Raw genomic sequence first — 25,445 nt, forward strand, 5'->3', positions numbered from 1 at the left:
GTTTGGAAAGACCCCACAGACAACACACTTAAGCACCAATATGAGCATTTCAAACCACCTCAGCTAAGGTTCAGCATAAAAACTCAAACATGAACTAAATCATGCCTCCAAATCTGTACTGGACAACCACAAAAGGCCTCCTGTGTTTTCTTCACTTCTCTGGCTACTTTTGGCATGACTAAGAACCAAATACAGATACTATAAGGAAAAAAAAAACAACCAAAACAACAAAAAAACAACCCACAAGTCTCTGGGCACCACATCTTGTAAGAGTTTCTGCATAGTACAAAGATTAACTAATCCAGACAGGGCGTCAGGCTAATCTGCACATAACAAAAATATAGCTGTTAGTGGTCTTGGATTGCAGCTTCTCTAATGTACTGCCCTGAGATATAACCCTGTGTTCAACTCCACACAACTAGTTTGGTACAATGAACAAACTAGTAAATTGTAATAGTTAACTCCAAGAAATGTAACAATATGCAGTTCTTGAATTTAGAAGCCACTTAATTGTGCTAAAAACAGTTACGGTAAAATCCATGTCTACTACTGTGAGGCAACAGATGGAAGAACTGGAAATGCTCTTGTTCTTAAAATCAGTTATACCAAGAAAAATGTGATGATATGACAAAACAGTCCCTGTTCCCAGATCAGTGCCCAAAGAATGTGCCACGGTCAGATTCCAATAGATCTGACTGACACATAGCAAAGTAACACTATCATTGTCCATGATAGTTGCTCTCAAGAGGAAGTACATGCATACTGAGACCTGAAATTGTTGTATTTCCCTTTCAAAAGTATTTAGCTCTATCTGAAATAATTGAAAACTAAGTTTTACATTAAAACTACTCCATTTATTTGGAATGCTTCCATATAACTCAGTAACTACCACTGGCATTTATCAAGTACAACAGAAAAATTATTACTTCTAAAAAAAGAAGCAAATTTGACAATAATAATATCCCTTGACAAAGTAATTTGTTTATTAATTTCCATGTAGCTACAGCTTCATTTCTTTAGGGAAAAAAAAACAAGCACCCAAGACTGACTTACCCACTTGAACGTCATTTGAATGATCTTCAGCTTTAACAGGTTTTTCTGTAAATAAAAAATGGAAATATAATTCAAACTGGACTGCTTCCCAAATATTTACAAAAAGTCTTTCTTTTTCTCTTAAATTCCAAGCAGTGACCTATTAAGACTGCTCTGTAATACTACTTTTGCAGAAGTGGAGTTCAAACTTCTTCCTCAGCTGAATTTTTCCAAGAGAGATTCATACTTAAGTAGGCCAGTGAGTATACTGCAGGACTGCAGTTTCAAAAATGGTACTTTAAACTTCTGAAATTATACTATCCAAAGCACACATATCCCAGTTTCACATGCTATTACAGCATGGGCCTAGAAATCATCCATATATTCTTATTATATTTCTAGCTGTAACTATGAAATACCTGGCTTCAAAATTCTGTTACTTTAATTCTATATGCATATTTAATTTAAACATGTCACACATCACCAAGCACTTCTACTGCTAATAGACTGAAGTCTGCACAAATGCTTGGAAGAAGTCAGGCTCATCAGAAAAAACTTCACAATACCCAGGATGCTGGCTGTAGATAATAGGAAGAATTGAAGAGGGGAAATATATTCTCTGATTTGGGAAGCCCACAAACAAAGAGCTCAAAGCTTAGGGGACATTCCAATTTATTCCTTACATACACCCACTTTCATGAGCATGCACTCCTGACTGGTAGTGGAAAACAGAAAATGGAAAAGAAATTTTCAGTTGCATCATATAACCAAATACAGTCATTTTTATCAATACAAGTTTTTCTGAACTGGGAGCACTCTCAGCTTCTAAAACTGAAGACTGTTTTTTAAGCCACTAAATAGGTCATTAAAAAGCCCAAGATGATAGATTCCAAAAATACAGATATGTTTGTCCTTGAAAGAAAACAGCTACAGAAAAGTTATGAATGTATTTTTATTGCAGCATAGAATTCTATTCCACTATATTTATCGTTCCCAATTATTAAGTTTTTAAAGTAGCAAACACATGGAAAACACAATATACAAACCTGATTCCTCTTGTTCAATGGCCACATCATCTTCTGTTTGCTTACTTTCTACTCCTAGATAGAAGTGTTGAAAGTTATTCACATTACATTTATAATTTTGTTTTTATTTCCCAGCAGTCACACAACTGAATTAGTATCAAACAAAAAGAAAGACTTAAATTATAAACTAACAAGTTCAGTTAACTGAAGAGTAGAAAAAAGTGTACTAAAAGCATTTCACATCCAAAAGTTTAGCTACTAGAAGTAGGACTTCTAGAGCACGCACCAAAAGGATTTTAGTTACAATCGTTCTTTGAGTGAAACAATGTATGTCATCCCTTTTAATCATACAAGAATGCATTTTTCAAATAAAAAACCTAAAAAAATATAGCATCAAATCCTACACACAGTGGTCAGGCTAAACTGCTTAGATCACTTTGCTCTAGCTGACTCAATCAACAACATGTTTGAGAAAAACTTCTTTAACTACATTTTTAACTTCTTAGAGCAGATCTTTAGACATTTAACACAGTACTCATTTAATATTCTTCAAGAACAATAAAGCAAACAAAAATTTACAATGTAACCTTTCTGAGTAGCAATGTGGGAAATTACCGCAGAGCTCCAATTTGAGCAAGGGAATAAGCACTTCATAAAAATGCCACGAAGTTCAACAAGGCCAGGTACAAGGTCCTGCACCAGGGTCAGGGCAACTTCCAATATCAATAAAATGCTGGGGGAAGAAGGGATTGAGAGCATCCCTGTGGGGAACAACTTGGATTTTGGCGGTTTAAACACTGGACATGAGCCAAAAGCGTGCACTCCCAGTCTAGAAGGGAAACTGCATCCATGGCTGCATCTAAAGAGGAACCTCTCATTGGACTCTCCCACAGGGTGCTGCATCCAGCTCCGGAGTTTTCAGTACAAGACAGACATGGACCTGTTTGAACAGGTTCAGATGAGGTCCATGAAGATGATCAGGGAGCTGGACACCTCTCCTACGAAGGCAGGCTGACAGACTGGGGTTGTTCAGCCCAGATAAAAAGAGACTCTAATGAGACTTTATTGCAGCCTTTCAATAAGGGATCTTCTAAAAAAGACAGAGAGAGGTTTTTTACTCATGCTTGTAGCAACAGGACAATGGATTTCAAAGTGAAAGAGAAGAGATAGAGATTGGACTGGAGCAAACTTTTTATGTTAAGTGTGGTGGGACACTGGAACAGGTTGCCCAGAGCAGTAGTGGATGCTCCATCCCTGAAGCTGTTTAAAGTCAGGCTGGACAGAGCTTTGAGCAAGTTGACTAAGAAAAAGATGTCTCTAGACATGGCAGAGGGATTGAACTGGATGATCTTTAAATAACCCTTCTAACCCAAACTGTTCCACTGTCCCAAACTGTTCTATTCTCTACTGTGTTTTTATTTTGTTTGCCTTTTAATTATATTAATAAATATAAATGTAAAAAAAAGTTTTTAAAAACTATAAAATTTCATACCTGAGAGGTCTTTAGCAATATCAAAATCTTCATTAATTTCCTCTATAAGTATAAAAAGGAAAAAGTGTACAATCAACTTTCTTTTTGTTTTTTTAACGTCTGTTTTTTAAATGTATATATTTCATCAAAACACTAAAATCACAAATATAAAATTTGTGATGGCCCACGACTTCATTCACCCCCTTTGAAAGGTTCTCAGTAGCTAAGAAAACATTCAATTCAGAGCAATAGTGAAGTCAAGCTCTCAAGTGACGGAACTTACATACTACACAAAAGAACACAGCTAGCACATACACGTTTACCTGCTATTAATAAACAGATACTTTGATGAATTCCAGGGGGGGAAAATACATCTTAAATATTCTTTCCTGTTAATAGGTCTTTTATTCATCAGCTAGTTACTTCAAAATTGTACCTTTTCAACAATTGCTCTTTGGATTATGACACAATAACTGAAATTTTAAAACCAGTTCTTAATCTTTCTAAATACATTGAAGTACTCCCACTTTCCTCTTTTGCAGCATCAACTCCATCTGCTAGACATAGTGAAAACCAACCAAAAAATGCATACCTATGAGGTTTAAAAGTTTTTTCATTTGGATAAACATGCAATTCATTTGTAAGTCCTAATTCTCCTCCTGAAGCACAGCAAAGAAATTCGACAACTTAAATTATGGATTCTACAGAAAAAAAAAATTATTTTTGTTTTCTCTTAATATGGCACTTTTTAATTCCTTTGATTGTCCTCCTAAGATTATGATGGCAAAGGTGACAAAACAGACACAATTTATTCACACTAGAGAATTTCTCAACTTCCTTCTAAACTAAATGATTGTGGGGATTTTTCAGGCAGCTGTCTGAGATGACTCTCAAAAGAGCTGGCATTTCAAGACAACAAAGTATACAGAACCCAGAGAGAATACTGCAGATAAATAATTTGTAATTGCTTCTACTAATTAGACAAATGCATGAGCATCAAAGCAGAGCTAGTACTGACAGCCTACATTTGGAATGATTTTACACACTGGTTGCAAAGGTTATAAGCAGTGTTCTCTGCAAGGAGCAGTCTCTGTGATGAACTACTGTGGTCCAGCTGTCCATTAAAAGCCTTAGACACTCCAGTCTGTGTCACCTGAGACTTTAAAGATGAATCCTCAAGAACAGCATATTAAAAGAAAGTTTCTAAGTTCATAGTCAAAAATCTAACTTTATAATAATACAGACTGTAAAGAACTTTTGCTATAACTGGCAAGGACATGAATGAAGGTCACACAGATTATGTACTTCAATATATATATAAACAGCAAGATTAAGTTTGCCTAAAATATTTTGTGTGTATATATATACACATATAGGTATATACCTGTATATTGAGTCTCAGTCTGCTTTTCATGTCTTGATTCTGAAAGGAAAGAAAAATAAGTTTCCTGGGTGGTTGATATACACAAAGTATTCTAAAAATTTGGTTAAGCATACAGTTCACTTATTTAATGACAAAAGCAGAGGCCTTAAAAAAAACTTCCCCTAGTTTGGAGACCTGAAAATATATATGAACCCTTTCTGGAGCTTGTAGAAAAAATTCTAAATTAAGAAAAACCCCAATTCATATGTGTACATATAGCTGAAATTTCAAGACTTTCTATCACACAGATGAAGTGTTGAAAACAATTACAACAAATCCATCATTTTGTACAGTTGCTATAATTCTCCTACATTCTTAATCTTTGCATAGACAGTCTAATATTGTAATTCTGAAGAAGAACTAGGTCAAGAATGTTCATTATTTATTTTAGATAATGTCTGAAAATACATAAAATGCTATCCCGTGTCTGAATTTTCAATACACACTTCTTGTGAATTTTAGACTAAAAACGTTCAAGGTTCATTCAGGTTAAATAGTTATAAATAAAAGGTTATTTACATCACATTAAAAAAACCACCAAAAAACCAACCAACCACCTTTATATTATTGTTGTATCTCACGTACTAATGGTTGTGTGGCCCTCCTCACACTCCTTCAAGAAAGAGTTCTTAGAGAATATCCTTAAAAAAACATCCAGAACTCCTTCTTTCTAATGAAAATCTCAAACTTGCTTTCTTTCTCTAGCTTCATGGCTACAAACTGTAGGAAATTCTTCATAAAACTGGAAGTTATGAGCAATAACTGATGTATTCCATGTTCTATGATCATTCACTCCACCATAGGCACTTATTTCCACTACAGAATTTTTAGCTTAGCAATAACCTCAGTGATGTGATTACAGCAATCCTATTGGAGCAGTTCCTGATCTGAATTAAGAACCAAGCCTCACAAAGCAAGAGTCACAAAAAATTGGACTGCTCTGGCCAGCAATCATCTTGCACTGTCTTTGGCTTTGAGAACTCTAAAAAGCAGCAGGATTGGAGAAAATATTTCACCAGAAGAGGGGAAACATGTGATAGAAATGAGGAAGATAAATTGACTCAAAGCCTATACTTCTGTTGATTTCACAATTGTGTATGAAGGTTTTAATGTAAATCTTCTTGTGGGGTTCAACTGCAGTTTTGGAGCCCAAACCACAAGTTTTACATTTGAGAGAATCTAAATCTCCACATTGGCCTCCAACCATTCTTTGACTTTAGAAAAACAGAGCCAAAATTGCTCTTCTCCAAAACCAAAGTAAATCTGTTTCACTTTCAATCCAACTGAAACCATGTCAAAAGATAGGCCTAGAGACAAAAGAATGAAAAACAGGTACAACTGCTAAAATGGTGTCTAGCACACGAACATGAACGTGCCCTGAAACTCCATGGACTGAACTCAGACTGAACTGAGAAGGAAAAAATGGTGTGTGACAGAAAGGCAGCCTCATTTCACTGGTCTTTTTCTTCTACACTGCTCCAGGCTGGAGCTCTGAAATGTAATTCCTCTAAAAATTACAAAGGACGCATTGTACTTTCTCTCACGACTAGAATGCCTTCAAGGTGGAACTTGAAAGCAAGGTTAAATTATGTTGGGGAAAGGCAAATTTTATCAAGAGGAAAGCAGTTTGCCACTGATTATGTTGAACTGTGGGAATAATTTACTACATAAAGAAGCCTGGCAATTTAATAACCAATAATAATATTTTTTTTTGACAGTCACATGCTACCTTAGAATTTCCTTTTGAAAAGAAGCATGGAAGTTCCTATTCTCCTTATCATCCCAATCAGATGACTGGCAAGAATAAAGAAAGAGTAGGGGGTTTTATTTGATACTATTTAAAACTCTCACTGCAGTACAGAGAGGCAACTGCACATGAAATCATTCCTTCCTGAAGTAAATGAATGACTCACAAAATACAGTGATTCACTATTACTGTGCTGGGGTGCCAGAAGAGACTGCAGAATATTAAAAGATTTTGGAATTGATTTTAAAAAAAGGCTGATGCAATTTACTTTGTAACCTCCCAGATCAACTTAGTCAAAAAGCAGATATAGATGTCTCTTCACAAGGGCATGGAGTATTTACTGTGTGTGTAACCACTGCATATGAAAGAGCATGAAAAGCAAAGACTAGAAGTTGCACTTCATATCTAGGTGTGAGAAACAGAAGTGATTCTTGACTAGGAACTGATCATAAAATAACTATCTGCTGGAAAGGCAAGTAAAAAATGAGCCCTAGGAAAAACTTAGTCTCTTGCTTTTCTATCCTATTAAAGCTGAGACATTTTGCCAAAGGCACCATAACTGAGGCAAATAATTATTTTCTGCAGACTGAGAAAGACACAGGCTAAGGACTAAAATATATCTTTGAGCCACTGAGAGTCTTTCAATGGAATTTTAACATCTATCCCAAAGAAGGATGTTGGAATTTACCTCCTGATAACAAAAGAATGAGCCTCAAGGTTTTCTGTTGTAAATATTTTGAAGTTAAGAAACCCTGTCCTTTGCTCAGGTTACATAAACATGTAAAATAAACAAGAGTGCCTTGAAGATATGTTTAACTATTCTGAAGTGTGGTAATCTCCAGAAGGATATCACAACAGGAATCACAACCACACAACTTTGTTTCAAGGCTGTGACTATGATTCTTCTCGTTTACTTTTCGATTTGGTCTCAGCAACCATTAGCAAATCATCAACCAAATCAAATGAAAAGAGGGTAATTCCCAAAGAACTGGTAGTGGCAGACAAGACGAAAAGGCGATACTGAGCTAAACAGATGCAACAAATCACATCTGACCTGGCCAGGGTTTCACAAGGAAAAAGGCATGGCAAAGCCTTCAGTGTTCCTATTCCACACATGAACAAACTATGGCAAAGAAGACCACTATGGGAGTATAATGGGTATCCACGCATTAGAGTACAGTAATACTGTAGAGTATTACCCTATACTTGGACCAGTGTTAAAAGATTGATTGATTTACTGATTACAAACACAGGGGAGGGTTGAACATAAAACAACCCAAAACCTTAGCTGACAACTTGAAAAGTAACGTGGCAGCATAGGAAATTTTAAAACAAAGTAATTCCACTTGCATATTAATGAAAGATTTTGATACTGTAATTCCACAAAATATAGCAGCTGTCATACCTTGGTCTTCACTATAATCTTCATGCACTCTATCCTCTGTTTAAAGAAAAAGAAAATGGGCAGGAAAATTCATGGAATTTTAAGACATTAAAGACACACAATTAATACAATACAGTGTCAAGTTTATTCTGATCAAAAAAAATTTTGAAACTATAGACGTTTACATTGTAATAAATTTAATAAGAGTGCAAAGGTGAAGATTTCGAAAAGATCCTGTGAGAAGAACTCATTGATTTTCTGGCATCAAAGGATAGACTTAAAAAAAGAAAGCAATATCAGCAGGCTTTCTTATAGAGTTCATAAATATTTTGAATCTGAACTATTTATGAATCATTTCTATATACAGCTAACTTCTACAGTGTAATTTTGGCATCTACTTGTTTTATGGCTTACTTGCTTTTAAAAATACATAGAGATACTACTTTCTTCTTGACATCACACTAACTGCAACATCTCTGGCATATTTTAATTCTTTTTTATCCACAGAAACACTTCTATACAATTTAAAATACCAATATCCACCCTCCTGGAAATTCAACCCTCAAAATATTATTCTGCCTATTTGGCTGACATTAAGAAGTTATTATGTCTACATTTTTGATTTAGATGCTGAAAGAATAATACCTAGGAGTTCCAAAGTCTTGGGTGTTGTGTGTTGTTATGGTTTGCTTTGTTTGTTTGTTTGGGGGGATTTTTGTGTCTGTAGCTGTCTTGGTTTGGGGCCAAAATTCAATGACTCTTCAATAACAAGAAGGAAGACTTTGGACTGTACCTGTGTAATGTTCCATAGCATCTTCTGGCATTACCTCAGAGTCACCTTGAATAGAAATATTTAATATTTTATATTCCAATTGAATTTTCATGCAGCAGCTACATAACACAAGAGAGCTTAAAAAGGTCACATATTTAGCTCAAAAATGAAATAAATAATCATACTCACTTAACACTACAATATTTTATTTGAAAGTGACAGCTGAATTATAAAATTCACGAACTACACCATAAAACACAGAGTACAATAAGTTTATGCATATTTGTATTTAAGCTCAAAGTTAGGAATATAAGTAGGTGATGGGTAATCAATCCATTAATTGGACTGGGAAACTCCTGACAGAACAAAATATTTATGTAAACATTTGTAGATTGGATTCATGGAGTGTTATGGTTACAAATGATATGGTAACAGTGGCATAACAGTCAGGCCTACTTGAAACTATCTAAAAATCATTTGAAAAGAAAACTGTGAAGACACAGTCAATATGACACATCACTTTGTAGCACATTTTAAAAAGTGTGACTATATCATCATTTGAAGCAATGAAAATTTACAAACCTGGAGTGTCTGGATAACTTACTCTCTCTTCCAAATCCGCAACATACTCATCTAAGGCTGTAAATTAAATATGAACAAATAAATATCTTGAAATTAAAAATATGAAATATGTTTAACATTTCATTGCTTTAACCTGTATCCATGAGTCTGTCAATGGCTGAATGTAGCTTCTTAGCTGAAAACTGAAAAACTAAAACTTTACAAACTGACATTTGCAACTTGACATATGGCAATCTAATGGAAGGTGTTGGGGGCACTCTCTCTTCCAGCCTTCTGCTATATGTTCTGTAGGAAAACTAGAGCAATGAGAGCCATTAGTCTCCAACAATATTTGTTAATTTTTTTTCTAATATGAATAAAAAATATAAACATTCTTTATCTCCAAAACTGCAAAGTATCTCCGTTACTAATGTGCAGGAGAGCTCACTTGGTGATGGATCATTAGAAGACAAGATATGAACCAGAAACTAACCTTGCAAATATGTACTTCCCTTCTGGTATCTCAGATTTAGAGCAATTTACCTCACTACCTGGCTAAATTTGAGGATTATTTTCCTCTATAACTACAATTCTTTTAGATGTTGTTAATATACTCACTGTGACACATCTGAGAAAACACAGTACTGAAGGTAAAGTAACTTTACCTTTTACTTTGGAAGTATAATAGCTTGGATTCTAAAACAGTAATCCCCCACACAGTTTGGAATAAACAGTTTTAGCTGTATCAAACAAATAAAACTATTCTTCTGTCACATCTGTGACACCAAACAAAACTGCAAAGTCTAGAGCTAACACTGAGTCAAACATAGGAAGCCTAGCACAAACAGAAATCAGTATCTAATGTAAATGCAAGAGACTGCCCATACTGTAAAGAAACATTGTTAGAATCCTGAAGAAAATACTTATCAGACAGTAAGGAAACTGCAATATCCACTTAATGCTTCTTCATAATGGGAAAGATGAGCTAATGCCATTGTACGTGATACCAAGCATAACACGAAGATGACTATAAAGTAATAGGATTAGTCCAAGCCAAATTTCAAAAAGCTTTCAAGATGAATTAAGATGTGCAGAAAGACAGAACAAGGGCAGTTCAGAATTACATCCCTGGCACTGACTCACTCTCTGATAGCAGAGTCAGCGACAAAGAAACTAAGAGTCCTGAAGGAAAGGTACAAAAAACTGGATGCTCCTAATGCCAAGAAAAATAATCTAGAAGAACCTTAGTATTATAGACTGTATGAAGATAATATAAGCAATTAATCTCATTCTCACTTTTTTAGACTGTACAATCATAGACCACTTGCCTACCCAGGCCCCAGTCATACACAACAGCCAGAAACACATAGTAAATAGAAACAGTTTGCACCAATGAAAGCAAAGTTTCAGTTTTACTTGTCACCTGTTATTTGTAATGAAGATTTTCAATAGCAAGTATGATACAGTTATCCCAAAGTAAAAATGTCCAAGACAACAACAACTAGTTATTGAGAGAAAAAAACCCAAATTCAAAATCACGTATTTCTAAACCACTCTACCCTTTTCTATTTTTCTTTCTCATATAATTTGTTAAATTGAGGCAGAAAGCCATTATTACTGAGTATGGAAAATCAAAAAGATACCTGGAATTTCATATGATTCAGACTCCACTGCTCCAACATCATCCACCATGGGATCAGCATCTGAGAAACAAATACATTTGCATAAATTTAAACATTTTTAAATCAACAAGCAACACCACAAACCCTCTAACAGATATTATGTAAGAACAGTAATACTCCTAAGTGAAATTCTAAGAAAATTTCTCCTAATGGCAGCAGGATATGCATATATAGGCTGAAAAAAATGTTACTATTTTATTTATATACAATATTGAGAATTTATGTATGAATAAACTCTATAAACATTTCCTCAAAAAAGAGGACTCTCCACAGAAATTTCTGAAGAAATTGGAGGAAAGAAGAAAATATTTACTTTTCCTTCTTAACTGCAAAGATTTCAAGTAAACAGAATTTGAATTTCTCCTCTAGTCTCCTACTTTGATTTGTGCTGTGGATGAGTAAGAGAGATACCGATCCAAGGAGGTATAATAGATCCAGACTGAAGAGTCACTTTGGTTGTGAAGAAAGAATCTCAGTGCACTTCCAGCAATCAAAACTTTTAGATGACACCAATTATATGGGTTTTATCAAAAGGTATCAAGAGATATTAAGAAGTAGGTAAAATTTTCAGCAGTACAAATGAGAATAAAGAATAAAGAATGAGAATAAAGTATAGAACATACTGTGTTAATAAACTTTAAAATTTAGTTTAATAAACCAAAAAGTCCAGAAGCAGACTCCATACAGGTTTTATTAATGGGGGATGAACAGATTGAGAACAGCCACACCAAGAAGCACTTGGGTGCTGGTAGATGAAAGACGATGTGGAATGCCTCTCCAGAGGTGTGAGTAAAGGCTGAGAACTGGGGTTCAGCCTGGAGAAAAAAAACACTCTGGGATGACCTAATTGCAGCCTTTCAGTATCCTAGGGGGACAAAGAAGCTGAAGAGGGACTTTTTACAAAGGCATGTAGAGATAGGAAAGGGGTTTTTGCTTTAAACTGAAAGGGGACAGGTTTAGATATAAAATAAAAATTCTTCACTGTGAGGGTGATGAAGCACTGGAACATGCTGGCCAGAGAAGCTGTGAATGCCTCATCACTGAAAGTGTTCAAGGCTAGGCTAGATGGGGCTCTGAGTAATCTGGTCTAGTGAAAGGTGTCCTTCATGTCAAAAGGGTTAGAACTAGGTGATCCTTAAAGTCCCTTTCAACCAAAACCATTCAATATGATTACATTCATGGCTCTGTTGGGGAGAGACATGTATATTTCGAACACAGATTAATTTTGTTGAAAGCCCATAGAGTAGTAATTAATAATATATGGTTACCTGGATTCCAAAACACATAGCATTAAAATATCCCATTTTGACTTCAAATATATTTATTTACTAAATAATGCTGTAGTTGTCACTTGCTAGGGCTCTTTTTTAAGTAGAAATTACAAGGCCAGGTTTTAATGACACCTATTTTCATTTGTCTGGGTTGGGTTTTCTTTTGTAAATTTGTTTTTAAACATATTTAGTCATTCAGATACCTTTTTGAACTGAGTCTGGTGTCTCATATGCTTCTGGAATTTCATTCTCAAATTCTCTGAGCATGTCATCTGTTGCAGGAGCTTCAAAAGTTTCTCCATGTATTTCTTCCTTTACTTGCCATTGGTCACTTACACTTTCATCTATGTCTTCATGTCTCTCTCCTAATCAATAATGCAGATTGTTAGTGAATAAATTTCCTCTGGTATATTATATTACCAGCAAATATTCAGTCTTCGGTACACCCTTTGTGCGTTCCAACTAGTCTCCAAAGGGAATGGGGAGTGACAGAACTCTTATCTGCACAGACCAGCATTATAAACCAAACTTGGCAGGACCTTCTTTGATCCCAGTAAAGGCCAACTCTGCTCTGTCCACTCCTGATTTCTACACAGTGTTTTGAGGAAGCTTTTGTTAAACGACTGATTTGAGCTATTACTGCCAAACAAGTCTGGATAAGAAGACACAGTTTTAGGATTTGGGGACTGAATTTTCTTGAAAATGACAAATGAGTTGATTTGAATGTACTGTGCAGGCAAAAGCACTTTAAGTGCATACCAAAACCAGACTTTGAGATTCATCTAGCCTATGGCAGTATTTACAAACTCTTCAGTGATTTCTAAGTGTTAATGCATTACCAGGCTGGGAATGGAGAGCTTCATGAAGAACAGGTTGAATTTCCTCTTCCAATTCTACATCAGCAATCTTGTGCTCTAAAAGGATTATAAATTGCAGTGAAGGTAAGAGCAAAAGGCAAAATTTAAACATTAACTCAAGGCTTGCAGCTTTTAGTAGGCTCCATGTTCTTAATCCCTTTCACAAAGTTCCCAAGACTGACCTGCTGAACCTATGTAACTCACACAATTAGAAAAACAACTTTGTCTTGCTTAATCTCCAATACATAAAGTATTGCAACAATCACCTCAGATTCGTCCATCTGAAGATGAATTGGAAGAATTTATCTACACAGCATTTTTTGCACATATTTTTTCCAGAGATAGTAACAACTTAAGGTAACTATTCAAACCAAGAACTCTCTTCTAAGGAATTAATTTGCTAACACTATTGTCCTACAATTTAGGCAGCAGCACTAACAAGTCATATTTGACAACAAAATGTGAGTTGCAGAAGTAGGGTCCTGTCAACTTCATAAACAGGGAAAATAGATACTAACATTACAATATCAATGTCTTGTTCCACTACAAATTGCCAGGAGAAATCACAAACTAGTTTCATGGACAAGTGATTGCCATCTAACACACCAGCCCAGGACATAATAGGAATTTGTATGAAGTGTTGTCTTCATACAAATGTCCTGAAATTAACATTGGGAAACCCTATAATGATACATCTGACAAAAAAGCTCTAAACCAGATAATAGCTGCATTTTCAAATAAAGATCCAAAATAGTATGAAAAATGGTCCCACAAGAACCACACACACACACACACCAAAAAACCCACCCAACTAGGAAACCCTATCTTGATACATTTTATAAATGATGTCCCAACAAAAGTAATGCAAGTCTTTTAAAACAAAATCTATATTCCATAGATTCCACTGGCCATATGCTCTGTATTTGTATGTTTATGTACTAAGGTTCACATAAACATCACATAGGATAAGCCTCTTCAATAAAGAGGAAAAAAACAGGTAGTCTCTGAATAACACTAATGCAAATCACATACGTGAAATGTGGCATGTAAAATATTTTCTCTTGAATCCTTCTTAATTCTAATACATTCTACTAATACTATAGGGTTTTAATATTTTTTTTAACACTAGGAGCTCCATTTATTGTATTTGTTATCTACTAGTAGCTTTAGTGGAAAAGTGAGTACTTTATTATCTTACTAAGTTGGTTTTTGAGAGGGTTTTATTTGTTAAGGTGAAGAATCTGCTGTTATTCTGGCTGGATATACAGTTGGAAGTCACACTTAACCACAACCATACATCATCAGAAAGTTATTCTAATGTGATATGGCTACAATGGTAACCATGAAATTTTACACTTTTCATGGTCAGTGATTTATACGAAGTTATAAACAGTGATTCCTGTTAAACAAACTTCAGTAGATAAGCAACACAAAATTTATAAAAGAGTTGCACGTTAATGATACAGAATTATAATTCAAATGAAGCATCATGTCTTTTGTTTTGCCTACAATTCATGAAAGGTCTTACCTGATTCGACATACGACTTTTCAGCAGGCTGGTCAGTCTCCTCAGATTCTGGTGATGTTGGCTGTGCTGGGACAGATCTTTCTTTAAGGCCTGCATTTTTCAGTTATAAAGTTAACTTTATGCCCTTTTGGAACTGATTCATTTATAAAATAAGAAAGTTCTTTCAATTAAATTGCAACTGATGTTTCAATTAAATTGCAACTCTCCAAAAAATGTTTCAATTAAATTGCAACTCTCCAAAAATGCATTCGAACAATCACAAATACAGGGCTGTCATAATATACAGTGATACATATAAATGCTAAAGTGTATTCAGATAGTAAAAAAAGATGTTTGGAAGACGAACATACAACAAGGAGGTAAAAAGGGACAGAAATTTAAGCACTTGCCTTTATTTCAAAGTAACTGAACAAATGACTATGGTATTCTCAACAGTAAAAAAATAGGCAGCAAACTCTGTTTTCAATTTGGGCAAAAAAGTGCTTCATATGATCAATTTTATAGGTTTTATAAAAGAAGAACTTATTTGAACTTTATGAAATAGCTGCTCAGAATGAGAAGAGTTATTTTAAATTCATGTGTTACATCTTAGAAGACTTGATTAAGATTAGTTTGTTTTGACAACTAAAAGACTATAGAAAAAGTATGATTGATGCAATTTTACCACTAAGATCCTGACCATCTATACCAAGTCTCTTTCTAGATCAAGATATGATGAAAAGAAAGCAACCAATAAATGTAATGATCAACACCATCTTCGTGGCAGGAGATAAAGATATAGCTGTGACAGATCATGTCACATCTTAAGACACCCTATGCTCAAGAATATTGTTGGTATTAGACTAATTCTCCTCTCAACTCTCCTTTAGGTGGGTTCAAGCAAGACTTTTACAAGAGGTTCAGACGGGGTATAAGAAAAAACTCATGTACCCACAAGCCTCCCCCACTACAAGGACAATGAAATCAATGGAAAAGACTACCCAGAGAGGCTGTCTTTCCCATCTTCGGAGGTTTGAAAGATCACACTAGAAAATGGCCAGAGCAACCTGGTCATTCCTCTGAAACAATCCTGTTTTGAGCAGGATATTGGAATAAGGATCTCCCAAAGTCCCTTCCAAATGGCATTTGCCTACAATCCTACATCCAAGGTCAATTAAGATAAGACTCCCTGCTCAACACACACCACCGCCCACAGCAAACTACTTGGTCAACAGCTGTATACATGGAAATCAATAGAAAAGACAGTATGTAAAAAAGCAGAGGCTAAACTATAATGAATACTCCTGTAGTATCAGCAATCTTGTAAAAGCAACTATTAAGTGGATAAATATTATATTTCAATAAAGTACAATTAAAAAAATAGTAATTACATTTCTATTGGAGTCAAACATATCTCAACACAAATTGGATTAGTATATCTCAAACCAAATTTGTGTAGAGAGATATTATTTTATGCATTGTGAGAAAAACATGTATTTATTTCAAGTAATGGTTACAGGATAACAGAATTAAGTCTATCTTTTTAAATTATTTAAATTCAATTTATTTGAAAATAGGTAGTTAGGCTGTTTCCAAAAGCAGTGTAACTAAGAGTCTACCACTTCAGAGTCAAAATAAGAAGCTAGAAGAAAAATACCAAATTTACACTTACTTTCTGGCCAATTTTCTTCTGTCATTAAAAAAACACCCATGTAGAATATTAAAAAAATATTATTACGACATTCACCTTTTCCTGCAGGAATATTAATGGCTACAAGAGTAAGAAGTTACTTCCTTCTACAATCATCTTAGGATGGCAACAAAACCAATAACTCATATTAACCACTCTCTCACATGTCAGAATCCATAAGCATGGAAACAGCCACATTGCCTTCACAAACTCCATTCAGTTACTTTACACACACACACTGTTTCAAATAAGTCTTCATATGCTCAATAACCCACATGTTCAGTTCCAGACAACCACATATTCTGCCTCATGAAAAAGAAATTAATGCAAAGCACTTCAAAATACAGCCAATATTCCATACCCACCAAGCACTATGAGTATTTAACAGGAAAGAAGGAAAGAACAAGAGGGTGTCTTTGTTTCACTTGCACATTTCTCAACTTGACCATCAAGCTTTTTATACACATCTATCATGGTTAACATTGGTTTCTATTCAATTCTTGTCAAGTATGTAATATACTAAGTAATTTATTTTTTGTAAGATCATTTTCTCTTCTGTTTATTAGAATTCCATTTAGCTTTTACTTGTCTGGTGCATTTTTTGAGCTTATGTAGTAACTTGGTGCATTAAGCTTAATTTCATAGAGATATACAACAACACAACAGATCTCTGGAGCAAAAATACTTTATTTTGTGGCTGTCTGTATAGCCTGGAGTGCTGCTCAAATAAAATTTTCTTTGGAAAGGAAAAAATAAAACAACCCAACTTTTCCAGAACCCCATAACCTTTGGGTCATAAATACAATATGTTAATGAGAACAGCAATTAATTTCAAATTTCATTCCCACACAGTTAAAAGTTCTGTCACATTACGGGAGAAAATAAAAAGTGATGTGCATTATACCATTGTGCCACCATCCTTGAGAACTGTGATTTGAATGTTCCTCTGGCCAAATATGCATTTTAACACTGAACGGAGCAAAGTTGAATAAATATATCTATCATCACCAAAACCTAACAGAGAATGTTCATTATGGAAGTGCATTTATTAGATCTTCATTCTTTCATATTTTTTGCTAGACACTGTAACGTTCACAATGTACATCCCTTCCCTCCCGCTTCATGAATTTGTAAATATTTATAAAATACCTCAGAATAGATCATCTCTGTTAATTATCACAGCCAGAATCTTCAGATACTATACTGTTTCCTACAGCTTTAATTTGAACTATTTTTCACAACTATTTGAATATTTCATTTTCTCTAAAAAAGAAATAAAATCACATTTAACCTTATTATTATATCTTGTAACTCTAGGGATCAAAGCATGATGCAGACCTACGTATGCAACAGCTGAGGGAAGTGTATTGCCAACTGTTATAAACAAATTTTTTAGCAAAACCACAAACAGAATTAACCTTTAGGACTTCAATCTTAAATTACCATCCGCATTCATATATATATTCATTCTCAATTTCCCTTCTCAGTTTTGTTTTCTTGAAACAGTACACCAAGAATTAATCTTAAACTTCCATTACAAATTTTGTTCTGAATTCTGTGTAATTATATTGTGCCATTCCATGCATTATACTTGCTTTCAAATTTATTTGGAAAATATTAATTTCTAAATAAACTTTAAAGCAACCATAGATTCATTCATAGATTCATTCTGAAATCTCTCTATTACCTCTGCCAGAAACATTTTGCAACTTTATTTATTCTAATGAGACTGCTGGATAAATCCTTCCTTGATGCTAAAAATACAGAAGCTGTAAGAACAAACTAAGACAAGATTTTCCTTATAGAAGCATCATGCACTTAAAAGTGTTGAAGAAGAAAATAGCTGCAAAAATATATAAGCTGCTCTCTAAACAAGTTTAACCAGAATAGAATAGTACTAGCATATCACATCTTAAATGTACTGGAATACAATAATACTTATCAGTGATTAAATAGGTGGCCTAATTTTCATCAGTATTTATTACCAAAAGGTTGGCAAACTTGGAAAAAAATCAGGACACAGTTAAATAAAAAGTTATAATGAATCAAGCTTTCCAACACAAATATAGAGAAATAAAATAATTCAATAAATAGGGAATGGGAAAAAAAGCAGAAACATATTGTCATGGGACCAAAAGACAAAAAAATGTAGGAACATTTTGATTGAGTATACCCTGGGGGTCTCATGATAAAGTGCAACACTCAGGTTGATTTGACTATTTGTGTACAAAATAGTTTTCTCAGGAAAAAAATAGTTTCCTTAGGGAAAAAGTTTGGCAGAGAGTAAGTTACATTTATTTGTTTAGTTCCTATGACACTACAGTCCATTAATGCTCCTCTTGGTTGTTTCTGTGAAATAGAAATATTTTATGAGTTTCCACTACATGTGTCCAGATAAACCTGTTAATGTTGCTTTAAAACTTGCATTTCATATAGAACATTAACCTTTCTTCTCCACATCAAGCAAATACAAGTAAACAAGGAAGAAAAAAAAAAACCCACAAAAACTCAAAACCATATTTAGAGTAGACTTGAAGTAACTGGCATCCATTTGACATTTGAATGTTTTCAATACACATTGGTAGCCAGGCACATTAACCTATGTACATACTTGTGTTTCATAGCAGACATGTCTGCTTTGTGTTTACAATACCAGTACACACTGAACAGTTTTTAAAAAAAATATTATATATAGCCTTTGTTCACACTTATTTCCAGAAAACATTATTTTCTTATTGCCATATTTGCCATGTTCAGATAAATGTGCTGAATTTTACATTCTTGAGGTCTGTTCCTCATTAGCAGAACAGGAACTCTTGTTCATTTCTTTTCTTTCTTGTCTTCCTTGGATTGGCTTTTAACTACCTTTTTTGTTTCTTTGTCTTTTCCCACCTGAACAGTGCCATCCTTTTCACTGGCTGACTTTTTTGTAGTCTCCTTGGATTTTGTACTTTTGTCTTGGCCTTTTTCCTTTCCTCTGTCTTTTTTAGCCTTGTCAGAATCTTTCTTTAATTTATTCGTATCACCAGCTTTCTTGTCCTTTCGATCAGTAGCATCTTTTCCTTTCCTGGTTTTCTTTTTCTCTTCTTCATTTTCCTCCTTCTTGGATTCCTGCTTCTCCCTTAATTTCTTGAGTGATTCTTTAATAGCTTCTTTTACTTTTTAGTTTTTCATTTAAAAAAGAGGAAATGTTCAATGAGAGAACCAGTCTTAGGCCAAAAAACATCTTATGAACAACCATGTAAAAGCCTTGATCAAATTATTATTTAATGTTTGTTAGATGTTAACTAGTATAATTAACTCCTAAGCTTTAAGCAATTTAAAGAAATTAGTTTTGACTTCTAGGAATGTCTCACACCATGCAGCCAGTGAATAACCTTGGCTTATACTGCAGCTGCATCCAAATGAAGCGTTAATCTAGAGAAAACCATGCCTCTATTATCTTAATGCTAACTTCTGCAGAATGCTAAAACCACTTTTGCCTGTGAGTATGAAAATCACAATAAATTTTGAACCTTTGACAACAGCGTAACAGTTGTAAACGTTATTACACAAACTGATAATACAACGTTTTACTGATATTTTCCTCATATTAAGCAAAGACTTAAAAAAGATAACTGAAGTATGTATTGAGAAATGCAAGTAAGAAGAAACAGCAATGTCCTGTTGAATTAAGCCCAAAAAAGTTAACTGGGTTAGACTAAACTCAGTGAAATCAAAGCAATAATTGTAAATTGGTCCTTACAACTTTGCTTTGCAGTTATCAGTAACATTTTTTTCTTTGTTTTACTTTTGGAGCTGTGTCTCTTGTGGTTCTTTTCTCTACTTCAATTCACATTTGGCTGTGACAGGGTATATATACAGATAATATGTCATAAAACAATCAGAACAGAACCCTTGAAATTTATGTTCACTATGTTTTATGTTCAATATTTACTTCCGTTTTGTCATAGTTTTGAAAATATTTGTCAGTACCAGTAGAATTCTCCAGAATAAGGAATTTTTGAGTTAATAAAATTCACATATTTTTCTATTAAATCTGTATGCAGTATTTACATTTAATTTTGAAATTAATACTCCCACATTATTAAGAAATTGATATTGACTTTTACAAATAATCAGCTCTTATTTTTATTCAGACTTTTGAGAGAAACTGCAGTCTGCTGAGGCAAAAAAGCAGAACTATCTCTAGCCACTGTGTAACATTTCTGTTGAGTGAACAATGCAATTACATATCTCAGTCTAAAAGGAATGACATTATATTTCCTTCCAAATGGTTTTTGACACAAAAAGTTTGAAATATGCCATTTCTTTATTCTTATATCAAACATTGAAAAATAATCAAAAACTGGGGAAAGAATTGCTAAGTGACATTTATTACATTCTTGGAAACGTGCAGTTTACGACTAAGTTATACCAAAGCACAAGATGGAACATATGCTAAAAATTTCAATTTGATGCAAAATGCTGAGGAAAGTCTCACTGAAACGAGCAGCAAGCTTTCCTCAGCAAATACACTTTTTTCCTCATGAAGGTTTGTATGGTGAACAGCATGCTTTTTCATATACTGCTAGAAAAAAGCACCTTTCAGTCTGTATGTCGTTAATGTAACATAGAGACTGTTCCCATAGCCTCATGCTGCCTGGAGATAACCAAGCAGATATAAAAAGCTAAGTACTTGAAGTACATCTGGTACCTTGGTGTTTGCTAAGGCTAATTAGCTTTTATTGTCTTCAACACTATGACCTGTTCATACAGCAATGTAATTATAAATAAATATATGGCATAAACTGGTTGCAAACTATCCCACACTAAGCTTTTAGAAAATGTTGCAATCAATCCCATGAATAATATTAAAGGGGACGTTATTGAACTTTGCCTAAATTTCAACTCCCACAGGAAAAAAAAAAAAATAGGTGAAACTATTAAAGTACAGCCTCAGAAGAATTAAGGCACTTGAGTCCAAACAAAATATAGTAATAATGAATTCTAATGAATTCATGGATGATAACAAAGAGGATTTCACACAAAGCAAAATCATACTTTAAAACATGCAGAACATCAGGTTATCATAAACTACTTACAATCCAAACAAGACATCTGTTGTAAAAAATATCCACACAAATGAAATATAATCTCTAGTTAGGAAAGCACTCGCATTGCCACTAAATTTCAATCAGTAGTAAAAAAAAAATACTGAAAAATTGCAAGAACAATAGTTTGCTGCACCATTAGAAAATATTTAGCCAACATAGCTAGCATTAGTAAACATTATAACCCACAGTTGGTATTTGTAATGCACATGCATTTCATACATCATTATCTGCATAAAGTTCCGCATGAAAAAGAACATTAAAAATACCTTTGAGTTTAGTTTTTTTCTTGGCTACCCCTCCTGGCTCCTCACCTAATTAGTTGCAAAATGGAAATAGGTTATGAACATATTTGTGATGCTTAATAAACTTGACATGAAATTTCCCAACCTGCCATGTTATGCAAAAAGTTCACTTTACATAGCACACTAGAATGCTACAGAAAAATACAGAATATTAACTCATTAAGAATAAAGCAACGTCAGTTGCAGGACCATGACAAGTACTGGTAAGAAAGACTAACTAATCAAAGAAAAGTACCACATTCTAGATGCATGCTACTTGTGAAGTGTCTTAACCTGGAGATTGCTCAGTTCTCTCCAGACAAGTGCTGCCATATAATTATAACCAACACCCTCTCTGATTTCTCTGCAAAGGATTTGTCAGTTCCCTCTCAAATGCACTAATATATATTTCTATAAAATTTCGTAAATATTTTATAAACATGTTAACTCAAAAGGCCTTTAAGTACACAAGTATTGCAGAGTATATAAATTGACTGTTTTCTTACAATAAATTGCAACAAATATTTTTTTCTCTATCCAAAGGAAAATAAATGTTTTGGTAAAGATATTGCTCAGATCCAAAAGCAGTTCCCATTTCATTAGAGTTAAAATACTTACTGCATTACTCCGGACATTACATAAGACTGTTAGGATTTTTATTTTAAAAAATAAACCTTATTCTTCAAAATCAGGTGCTGTCTTCTTTTCCCATTGTAGCTAACAAACTGAGAGCAGCCAGCCTTTTGACTGTACTTTATAGCTAGTAACACATGAGGCATAAAGGCAAAAGCCTTTCCAAAAATACAAATAATATTTAGCTTCATCTTTTTAATACTATTAGACGAGACTGGATTATCACTATCATGATGCTGTGGATTAGGAGTTAAATCCCACAAACTGCAATTTTAACCACAAAAATCATGTAGGTTGCTACCAAAAAGCCAACTAGAAAGTAAAGAAAACCTGAAAAAAATATAGTAACTTTGTATTTTTAAACTCATACTAAACAAGAAGAGATAGTCCCATGTCTTAACACTAGGCTTCTCATTCAGACATACAAAACACCTAAGCTGAACATCTGCACCATGAGCTTAGGTTTCCAGAAAACAATATCTACCTAAACTGTGTCATATATCAACACTTAATCTGAAAAAACAAACAATATTCTGTTAGCCTATACTAAAAAATTATATCGATAATTTAAAGAATGTAGCCATTAAAGTCATTGTAGTCACCTTGATTTGAATTTCTATACTACACATTTTCAAAATATCAAGTGTTGACATTATGGCCAAAATTGTTTTAAAAAGGGTTAGTCAAGTAAAAATACAGGCTTTAGATTAATTTCCTCATAAACTCATACTTGGGATATGAGTCTTTTCAAGCTCTTCCCCCATAGATTACCACCATTGCTGAAGTCCAGAGCTCTAACTTGACTAAAGTAATTATTAGGCTTACTATTTCTAAGCAGTGCATGGAAGAATAAGTTAACATTTTTTCATAAAAGGAAAAAGACTCCAACTTTCATTTACATTATCAATGAAAATAAAAAGTGCTCAGAAAAGTTGCACAAAGCCATACTTAAATTTCCAGCTCCTCCCCTCTTTTCATATTAAAATTAAACATTATTGAATATTTTAAGATACACTTAAAAGCATGTGTTGACAAGGAAAACTGTAAAATTTTACAAGTATCAGTATACACACAAAACCCTTCATACAGATATTTCAAATAATTTTTAAATATATATGCACAATGTTGAAAGATTACAAAATACCTTGTTCACTGATTACTGTTATTTCACTTGTTAAATATTCAGACAAGCAGTAATTTTATTTCAATCTGCTTTTATGAAATTAATAGCACTAAAGTTCTCAGCAAATTATCAATTTGTGACATAATTACATAAATCACGTAAATTTTAACAGATTATTAATAGGCTTGTTCACAAGGAAAGTATGTAAAATAATGTATTTTAAGACATTAGTATTATGCAATAATCACAAGACGGAAATCCTGCTGCATCCTGACTTCCACCTGGACATGATCCCTACAAGGGGAAATCCCTACAGCACAGGGAAGTCTTACTTGTCACCCCCAATTAGGCTGAAGCAAGATGGGTGCAAATCACCATGTTTTCCAAGATAACAATGTCCAGAGCAAGTGACAAATCTGGCACCTAAGGGAATTCATGGCAAAGACTTAGGCTCTTACAGCACAGGGGCACACAAACAAATGTGCAGAATTCTATAAATCATGTAGTTGAACTTGTGGACTCTTATTCTGAAATCTAATTAAAGTGGCTTCACACTTGTTTTGAGCTAGTTTTAAAGTTCCTTCTTTTTTTCATTCAATCCCACATTATAAATGTCCAATGCTAACAATGCAAAAAAGAAAATATACAATTTATAACATCAAATGAGGGTATAATGGAATGTAAGAAATGACTACCATTGGAGCTAGTTAATTAAAAAGTTGAGTTCAAAGTTAACATAAGTGGATAGGTTTTCAATATTTTTTAAATAACTGCTTTACATAGTCATTCTATAAATTAAATACTCCTCTCAATGTGGTTTTTTTTTTTCATATAGTGCCTAAAGGTGCTCAACATGCTATCTTAACTGATCCTTAGAAGCTCAGGAATATTACAAAGCATTCTTATTCTGCAACAAAGTCCAGTCATTTCCTCTATTTTTCTCCATAAAAACCTTCAAGAACATTCTTCATTAACAACCTTCAAGTGAGAGCACAGGTTTAGAACTTAAGCATCAGAAGAAAAATATAGAAATACTATTTTTTATTTAGAAAGATAAGCATTGCAAAACAAAAATAATAGGCAAAAAGCTCTCAATTTTTCAGCAATTTCCCAGATGTTGACAAATAACATTCTCATCTTTAACCATATATTGTGCAACCTGGCATGTGCAAATACTATTTTATTTACTTAATAGTCCTGAGAAATTTTATAGCCTTGCTAGACAAAAGGCTTTGCCATGTGAAAAAATTCCTGTAAGTCAATTTCTCCACAACCTCTACCTGCATAAACATTTTTAACCTGCAGCATCAGGTAACAAATGTAAGCTAATTAAGGTGGTTTATCCACTTAGACATGAAAAAGGGAGAGGCTACTTTGCATCTACTACTGTAGAAAGCACATGAGCAGGTTAGCACTAAGCAGCTGAGAAACAGCACTTGCTACCCTTCTGCAATTTATGCAGAGCCTGGATAACAGAATATAAAGTGTCAAGTTATAAAACACTAGGGCTGGTGTTCAGACTCTTGCCTTAATTTATGTTGTTCCATGAACTCCTTAACCACACAGAAAATTAGCAAAAGATGCTAAAATTCCAATACCAAAAGAAGAAATACAAATCCGTAAGCCAAAATCATTATTAACACTTTTTTCTCCCCTTTTAATTTTCCTTTTCCAGAAGAACTGCAAGTCAGAAAAAATTATGATTGTTTGTATATCCCCTTGCACATAATTATTACTGTGATTGTGCATTTATAATATGCTATATTAGATATACGAGGTCATCTGCTAAACAAAATTAGTTTACTGACAGAAAGCTAACATCCACTTACCTTAAACTGAGTTCAGAGCACTTGTCTTACCAAAGCCTGTAACTCTCCTAGTGCAAGTTTT

At 34.0% G+C, this 25,445-nt stretch overlaps 1 protein-coding gene across 7 annotated transcripts in view; it reads right to left on the minus strand.

Annotated features, from left to right (window-relative positions):
* The window catches only part of ASPH (aspartate beta-hydroxylase), a 110,293-nt gene that overhangs the window by 55,736 nt on the left and 29,112 nt on the right, over positions 1-25,445 (minus strand). For 5 of the 7 annotated variants that reach the window (XM_083864273.1, XM_083864276.1, XM_083864277.1 and 2 more), the window contains 11 exons: positions 14,754-14,843; positions 13,208-13,282; positions 12,572-12,733; positions 11,059-11,118; positions 9,437-9,493; positions 8,876-8,920; positions 8,104-8,139; positions 4,913-4,951; positions 3,550-3,591; positions 2,079-2,132; positions 1,054-1,098 (listed from right to left, as the gene is read on the minus strand). In XM_083864273.1, the coding sequence (XP_083720399.1) occupies positions 1,054-1,098; positions 2,079-2,132; positions 3,550-3,591; positions 4,913-4,951; positions 8,104-8,139; positions 8,876-8,920; positions 9,437-9,493; positions 11,059-11,118; positions 12,572-12,733; positions 13,208-13,282; positions 14,754-14,843 (705 nt within the window). Of the gene's footprint in view, positions 1-1,053; positions 1,099-2,078; positions 2,133-3,549; positions 3,592-4,912; positions 4,952-8,103; positions 8,140-8,875; positions 8,921-9,436; positions 9,494-11,058; positions 11,119-12,571; positions 12,734-13,207; positions 13,283-14,753; positions 14,844-17,072; positions 19,581-21,784; positions 21,830-25,445 lie in introns of those variants that run through there. The other 2 variants (XM_083864274.1, XM_083864279.1) reach the window with 2 other exon arrangements.

The sequence above is a fragment of the Zosterops lateralis genome, assembly GCF_965231275.1.
Source record: "Zosterops lateralis genome assembly, chromosome: 1".
NCBI lineage: Eukaryota > Metazoa > Chordata > Aves > Passeriformes > Zosteropidae > Zosterops > Zosterops lateralis.